The 8,571-nt window shown below is 40.0% G+C and overlaps 1 protein-coding gene across 1 annotated transcript; it reads right to left on the reverse strand.

Annotated features, from left to right (window-relative positions):
- Positions 1–3,251: 3,251 nt before the first annotated feature.
- Positions 3,252–7,413, reverse strand: LOC139722094 (zinc finger HIT domain-containing protein 1-like). Its single transcript, XM_071633416.1, has 4 exons — positions 7,341–7,413; positions 4,085–4,252; positions 3,596–3,766; positions 3,252–3,265 (listed from the first exon to the last, which is right to left on the reverse strand). Exons 1-4 carry the CDS (start codon positions 7,375–7,377, stop codon positions 3,252–3,254), a joined length of 390 nt encoding a protein of 129 aa, XP_071489517.1. The 5' UTR covers positions 7,378–7,413.
- Positions 7,414–8,571: the final 1,158 nt, after the last annotated feature.

The raw sequence follows: 8,571 nt of genomic DNA on the forward strand, positions 1-8,571 counted from the left end.
ATCAGGTGTATGATACAGTGCACTCCACTTATAACAAACAAGGTTAAAACGAAATTCCGGTTACAACGAAGTAAAAATTTAGGCTGCAACATTATCCGCTCTATGTATTTCTATTGTTTATTTGTTCGGTTACAACCAAATTTTGATATAACGAAAGAAATCTGCTGGTCCCGAGGATTTCGTTATAATGGGAGTCCACTGTAGTACCGTACAACTGTACATACCCATTACAGTACAGAAGGACCAAGACACCATTAGAATGTTTAACCTCCTTTCAGTTGTCACTTGTACACAGTGTATACATGTGGCTAGATTGATGTCTTGGTCTGCTTCCACGAGCACCCAATCATTTATTTTTATGTGAAGCTGCTGTGTCAACATCCTTGTTCACTGTGATTTTTTTTTTGTTATGAATTTTGAAAACATCACTTATCCCAATCACAATGAATTCTGTAACTCTGTACACTGTATACTGTACATTCAATTTATAGATGTTCAAATGCAAGTTTGAAAATCATTCATCCTGGAGGTCTCCTTAAATAATCCTCAGCAGTTTTATTGCAACAGCCCACTGACAAATGCACATGAACATGCACACACACACACACACACACACACACACACACACACACACACACACACACAACTAATGTGATATACAACTGCATACATGCCAGATTCCATTTTCATGTGTACTTGAGGTATAATTTATTCTGACAAAGAGTGAACAAAGCTTTTTATTGTTAATGTGCAAACTGTGTTTACGGCTGTCAATCCAGGGTGCCAGAGGCATTATTCTCAACTTTGAATGAAAAGATTGATTTCAGTTTTCTACTGCCATGCTAGCTGACACTTTCTTGTACTTTGGCAATATGCAAGCTTCAACTTCAGTAATATTCTACATGATGTATGTATGATGTCGGGCAGACATACCCTTCATATTGTGGTCTGAGAACTTCATCTTAAAGTACTTGGCAAGTGGTTTCAATAATTGTTATTCTAACTCCTCACACAGAAATGCCATGTCCTGGAGGCATATTTTTTATTTACACCACTGCTCCGCCACAATTCCCAGAAATACGAAAGAAACGGCTATCAAGTCTTTGACTTTATTACTCTCTCTAGCCTTGAGCCTGACGGAATAAACCATTACATATACTTTAGAAATTAGAGCAAAAATGAAAACAAGCTGTTGAGCAAGACCCCGATTGGGAGTCGAACCACCGTGACACCGAACTTTCAGATTTTCAGTCCAAGCCCTACCACACCGTGCCAAAGCGAGGTGATGTCGAGATCGGTGGTCATTGTCTTCAAGTAGTAGGCCCTATGCGAACGCAATTTGTCCTAGGGAGAGTCCCTATACTCGTACTCTTAAGGGCGCGAGCCGTTTCTGTGGGGGTTTTTTTATATTGTGGCGGAGCAGTGGTGTAAATAAAAAATAGGCGTCCTGGAGTGAGTCTTCCTGTATAGACACTCTCTACAACAATGACTGCCTCAAATTGGCAGCAGTTGGCCCTCTACAGAAAATGTTTGCTGCTAAAAAAAATCACAGACTTAACTCCTCCAAGCAAATACATCTGCTCACTTCAGCCTTCTCAAGTAAAAGAGTCCTGTTACTGTCACAGAGTTGAGTCACGGAGACTCCTACCAACAAAAGTTCCTCTCCACAAGTGCCATGAGGTCCACATAGAAGAGGGGCAATGCACGATGAGGTGTAGCCTTAGATTGTCGGCCCTAGACCAGACACTGGCAAACTTGAATTTGCTCCATCCTACCACCATCAGGTGGTGCAGGTGATGGTGCAGATGATGAGGGGAGAGCCCGGGACCTCTTGCACCAGCCACTGACTCCGCCTTGGTCTTACTCATCCAGCTGACAAGTTATCCTAGCCACACCCAGGCTTCACAGGACCAGCTCACAAAGAACTGACCAGCCACCCTGTCCCACTTGTAGCGTCCATCAGTATAAGACCAGACTCTTCTTTTCCTTGCAGTCACGAGGCGATCGCCTTCTACTCTGTGTCTCCAGAGAGATGATGCAGGCAATGATGACAACTGGTATGAACCATTCAGTCTTCTCTTGTGTTCTCTGATCTCCTGACTCTTTTTTAGTCCTTCATGCTGTCCATTTCAAACACCTGCACACAAAGAAATAAATGAAAACACAAGTATACACAAATTACCCAGTTACAGCCAGTTGTCCAGTTATGGGTGTATAAAATTTGAAAAAAAAAAACAAAAACTCATTTTATGTCAAAGAACACTTGCTAAAGTTATAATCACAAAATATTCTTCACTTTATTACCAAGTTCAAGATATACATTGTATACATATGTAGGTATACTTCCAACATATAATAACTATCAACATGAGAACAGTAATGTTACAATTCTGGGCATTACCAAAATTTAAAATGATAATCCCTTCATAATGGCCATGAAATGTACAATCTGTGTATAACAATTAATACACTGTACTAAATAACCAGATGAGAAATAATCCCGACTGCAGGGATTCTAATTCATGAAGGATATTACAAGGGCTCTGTGGTAGGATTATAACATAGACCTTAAGCATTGCTAAACAGGGAAATGAAGATTTCAAATACACTGTACCACAGTCAGGACAGACTTGAGCGCCTTGTATGCAGATTTGTATATATTTGTTTGCCAAAAGATATAAAGGTTTTATTTCCCTCATGGAGGCATTTAACAGCACTATCTTACCTTGTGTCCAAGTGTGTTCCCAAGCACTTAACACAGCAGTATCGTGTGCCGCACGCAACACAAGTATAGTTTGATGGGAATGTGTGCAGCGTCAAGGAAATGCCAACATATGGATATAAAAGCAGACATGAACCTGTAAGTAAAGCTCACATGCAGTCTTAAACTTCTTTCAATACACTCCAATCTATCATTTGATGTCACTCCGCATTAGGATATTTCATGTGAATTCCAAAGGCTATCTTCTATGTAGCAGGAAGCAGCATCATAAAATTTTCCAAATTCAGGATTTGATGTCAGGATCTGTGAAATATATAATGTATAACTGCTGTTTTGGCTCATGAATATATCAAGTGTGTTGTTAAAATTGAGCGATTTGTATATGTCCTTTAACCCCATTTGTGTGTAGTTTACACACTTACATCTCAAGTTTGACTTTGATTTAATCTTATATTTTTGCTTTTTATCTCAGATGTCCTTGTGCCATCCAAGAAGACATAATTACTATCATTAGAACCCACAGACCACCTTACCTTGAAGCCCCTACATTTGTATTAACAGAACACCTTGAAGTCTTAATGCATATGATTATCTTTTTGTTCTGTCTTGTAAAATTCAACACTGTTGTATTGTTTTATCAGAAAATGAGATGAATAAACGAATTGAATTGAATTGACTACAGTCTCACAATACATCATGAATAAACAAAGCCATTCCTCATGAACTTATAGAATCCCAATTATTGATAATGATGTATGATGTATTTGATGAAATGAATGAAACAAAAACAAAGCGACAATGCATATGGGATAAGTAATGTTGCACACATCATTTTTTCGTGAAGAACAGTGGCAGTAAAAAAAGGATATCCACAGACGGCACAGAACTTCCTCTGTGGGATGGAAGAGGCGGGGATGCAGCAGGTGAGATAGTTTGGAGGCTCGTTCATGCTCAGCTGTTCCTCCTCCACCAGCATGTGAAAAGTCTTGCGGAACCTCTGCTTGAAATGGTCTCCACGCTTCTTCCTCTTCTTGGTGGCTGGCGCTAGGTGGACACAACACATTGCAGAAAGAGCGATACTTAGTCACTTGTGTGGGAAAGCTTAGACAGAAGTGCTTAAAACACACAAACTATAAAAAAAAAGAAGAAGGTAGGCTCTTTGCTCTGGTGTTCAAAGCATGATGTTACTCTGGGTGCCCTACTACCAACATGGCATTCAACTGCTGCAATGGCCTCTAGGTGCCATTGAAAAGTAAACTTAACCTCTCTACAAGGCTACCTTTAGCTTGTTCCTTGTTTGTAGATACACTAATTTTTATTGACAACTACAACACACACACACAAAACACTCCTATGGCTTACTGTCTTCATTGGAATCAAACTGGGGTAGTTTTTTCTTGAGCAGCACGAGGTTGGCATGGGGGTCCTCCTGGAAGTTGTCCTGTTCCAAGGCCTCAAGTTGTCGCCGCAACCGTTTGGCCCGAGTAAAGTTGTCTAGGACCCTCCTCTGCGCCAAGTCTTTCTGGCGTCCTGCACAACAGAGCAAAACAGGAGTACAAAAAGCACAGTAATTAAATGTATACCGGAGACTCCCGTTAAAAACAATGAAGTCCTCAGGACCAGCAGTCTTTTTTTTGTGTGGTTTTTTTTTGTGTGTGTGGTTTTTTTTATTATACAATGTATCAAAATTTTGTTATAGATGATCACTATAGTATACAAGGGTATACAGTACAGATGACAATTTTGGGACATGAATTTTTACTTCGCTGTACATATCAAGACTTTTGTTATAACTGTTTTTATTTTTATAATGGGAGTGCAATGTCATGTATTTTATGGTTGTTAAAACACTGCTATTACATATCTGATTATGCAAAAAATAAGATTCACAGAAAAGTACAAAATGCCAGTTTAATGTTGCAATATCAGCTGTAGCTTTCTGCTGGTGATATCGTCCTTAAGGCCCCTTCACACTACAGCGAATGCCCAACGAATGCCAAGCGAAAGCCCAACGAATTCGAAAATGTGAAGACAGTTTGCATGTCTGACGTTCTTGAATTCATTAGCTATTCATAGGGATTTGCAGAGATACGCTGGAGATTTTGGACATGTTTAAAAAATAAAATCGGCTCCAGCGTATCTCTGCGAATCCCGACAAATAGCTAATGAATACAAAGAACGCCAAGCATGTTATGAACTATTCTAGTATTACCAATGGATCTTAACATATCTTCAAATTTTCAAATTTATTGGACATACGTTGGGCATTCGTTGGGCATTCGCTGTAGTGTGACGGGGCCTTTAGCAAAATCCACTCCATCTACTCTGGAAGCTGTATACACTTTCCTTCCTACTTCAAGCAACTTAAGGACATTTGACAATTTAATATTATCACAATCATGATTCCAGCCATGACTTCTCATTAACACTAACACACAAGTTAATCATCATTAATCAGTATCTAGACATCATCATCATCATCAACAAATCTTGTTCATAATGCTACCAATATTCAAGCTCATTCCATTCGTTTGTATTATGTGATAGTATAAAAACAATAACCAGGGAATAATTTTCAAACTCAAATTTGATTAGCAATTTCAGCTGGTGAAAAACATCTTCAATGATATCCTGTACACAGTAAGAAAACTGCTACACAAAAGTTAGTTTGTGTAGCAGTGGTGTAAAAATGCATAGCAAATTGCGATGCGATACCAGGAAAATTATTCCCTGATAACCACAACTCAGTTGGGGCTTGGTGTCAGCTCTCCCTATCGATCCAAAATTTTGCTCAGCCCAAACCTAAATGATGTATCCGTGCAAGATAATATTTGGATCCACCCGGTGTGGCCATGGCCCAGCCAATTTAGAACCCACTCCTTATAAAAGCAATGACTTACTATCAAATCTGGATCTGAATACAGAGTCCTAAAGTCTGTGTTCAGAATCATCCAAAGGTACAGGTATAGGACAATTTGAAAACTTTGTTATATATCAAAGTTTGTATTACTGAACAAATAAACAATAAAAATCAAAGGCTGGATAATGTTGTGGCCTGAATTTTCACTTCATTGTAACCGGAACTTTGTTATAACCGTGTTCATTATAACGGAGGTACACTGTAGAAAGGAACATGAGGAAGGGCCTTGCACCATCACAAAACATCCAGATTCGGAATCAGATTCAGCCATAATTTTGCACACACATCTCTAGTCTAACAATATAGTAACATTTTACGTTTCTTACAAGAATTCATACAATCTACCACTAGTACCAGATGCCGTACGAAGCAACTGTACAGCTACAGGGCTGTCTAACGTCAATTACCATTAAGTCGCCACCACCTAAAGTCAACAGACATTCACATCCCATCAGAGATCAGCTGGGGCGACAGATTTTCATCACTCTCAAAAGACATTCCTCATTCACATTTTTCCGCCATAAAAACACAAATAATTGTAATCCAAATGTATTTACCATATTTTACAGGTCACAAAACCATTTTTAATGCGAGAATGTTTTTGATTTCGAATGGATTTTAGGTGGCAGATTAACAAAGTTTTTCAAACGCAATGTTGCGCAATGCATCCTACATTGAAGTGTGTGTAAACACACACGCTAATACGACCATGTAATAGTATATGTGGCGCGCTATGGGCAGCGAAGTAATTCAGTGCCTATCGTTAGTTCGCCAATCCGGGATTGCATAGGAAATGCACACAAGTAGCGACTATGAATAGATTCTCCGGTAAATTGAGGTTATCTAGAAGTTAAACCTCAAACTTCATAAATTTTTGTTGGTGTAACGTTAGGTAGACCATAGCCCCGAAGACCGCGCCGCCAGGCGCGGTCCTGGCGGCTTCCCCGCAGTTTCGCTTATGTGAGAATAACGAATAGCTCCCCTATCTGTGCGCTTGTGCAAGTGATTGTGAATTCTGTGAACATCGGTGAGCTGCTTATAAGACATCATTTTGTGCATCACAAGCAATGAAATGCATCAAACAGTCGCCGATGATAGTCATTTAGGTTTCATCGACCCATGTAAGTATTCCTAGTAGTTTCTGTTGAAAAATTAAGGAAATATAGCGCCGCAAAGGCACCCGTTTGTTCAACATGAAGATATGAATGGGAGCACGGCGCACACACAGTGTGGCGGCTGTCGCAGTTAGGTAGACCATTAACTATACACAGCCCAGTCGCTGTACGTAGCGTAGGTTGTATTCGTACAGCGTAATTACAGCGTCTGGTCGGGCTAGTAGACCAAGCAAGGATCGCTCATGCGAGGAAGAAGCCCATAAACTAATATTTTTATAAGTATTAGGAGCCTACACAATCATGACAATAAGAGGAGGTGCGAAAGTACACTAGCGCCGGATAGGAGTGAGTGGAGCATCCCGCTACACCTGGCCAGCAGAGCTACCGATACTACTAGCGCCATAGGCGCTAGCTCTGGCCCGGTTTGTCCTGGAGCTGGAGAGCCAGAGCTGACCTGCTGATACTGAGCTGAGCGAAGTGATCGCGGCGGCGCACTGTGTACACTGAACGATACACTGGCACTGCTGTGAATTTCGGGGAGAGAAAACAACTTATAACTTAAAGCGTATTTACAAATTCTCACCTGATTCCCTCTTTTGGTCTTTCTTTGAATCTGGCATTTTGCTACGAAGAGAGAAGATTTCTACTGATCGAAAACGACTCGATTCCCTAGACAGGATCTTTGGTTGGTTCAACAGTTTGGTTCAGCGCGTGTGGTCATGTCCAAATCGAGTACACACAGTCCACGAAGTCCTAAAACTGCCAACTGCCAGTACTCGACGTGTAACAAACAAAAACAAAAGTGTTAACAAATATAGTGCTAGTTGCAGCGGTCGGTAAAGTTCTGGCTGGGCAACTTAAAATGCACATGGACTAGATGTCTAATTATTATTGCCGGTTATTATCTGCTCCTATTTCCTTCTATCCTGACTATCCAGACTCGAAGAGCAACTCAAATGCAACAGATGTTGGCGGGACATGCCCAGAAGGCATGATGAGTTATGTCAACCCACCACAAGGTATCATGAATAAATTATGGGAGCAATTATAGAAATGTGTAAATCTGTGTTTTTGTCTCCTTCTGGCTGGAAATATATGTACTGGTATACATCATGAAACGCACTAGCAGCAGGCCAAATGTCAATTGTCATGACAAGATGCATAGCCACAATCAAAACACAAATTAGATCCACTAGTCAACCCGGTTCCAGAGCTTACACTAACACTTTAAAAATAATATTGCGCAACTCCCTCACTCAGTACTTCATGTAATATGTTACAATCTTTTGCTAATATCTTTCCGCTCAAATGTGAAACAATTAGTGTGTTAGAGATAGATGTGTGATAGATTTACAACAAGTAGGCCTATGGCTAACGGGTTGTCATCTCCGCACACGTGGTTATAAGTGACAGTGAGTATAATGGACAAAGCATTAAAACAAATATTTTTTAAAACAATTTTAAACAGCTGTAATCCATGGCGAAGAAGTACAGGAGACTCAGAGTCAAGAGCTGATAATGAGGAAAACAATACACGTCTACGACAAGAACACAAAAATGACAGGCATTTTGTCTAAGCTACACATTGTTCAGATAACAGAAAGTGGTGTGGTTGGTTGCCAAAACATTAAAATCTCTTTATGTGGTAAAATGAAGAACTTGCTTCCAGAACAAGCTAAATCCAATGAAAAATGATGGATTTAGCACCTTTTGGAAACAAGCTCTTCAAATACTGTGCTTGTAAAAGTGATTATTTTCGCGCTGGTTTCTGGTCGCGCGAAATGCATGAAAATGTCCACTTTTACAGTAATATG

The sequence above is a fragment of the Diadema antillarum genome, unplaced genomic scaffold (assembly GCF_040938485.1).
Source record: "Diadema antillarum isolate AM-2024a unplaced genomic scaffold, OU_Dant_1.0 scf00000157, whole genome shotgun sequence".
In the NCBI taxonomy this organism is placed as follows: Eukaryota; Metazoa; Echinodermata; class Echinoidea; order Diadematoida; family Diadematidae; genus Diadema; species Diadema antillarum.

Excerpts from the sequence above, each read along its gene's own strand:
- LOC139722094 (XM_071633416.1), bottom strand. The coding sequence starts at position 7,377 with ATGCCAGATTCAAAGAAAGACCAAAAGAGGGAATCAG. Across the intron at positions 4,253-7,340 it reads AGACCAAAAGAGGGAATCAG|GACGCCAGAAAGACTTGGCG; the intron begins GTGAGAATTTGT and ends TCTGTTGTGCAG. Across the intron at positions 3,767-4,084 it reads GTTTGATTCCAATGAAGACA|CGCCAGCCACCAAGAAGAGG; the intron begins GTAAGCCATAGG and ends GTGTCCACCTAG.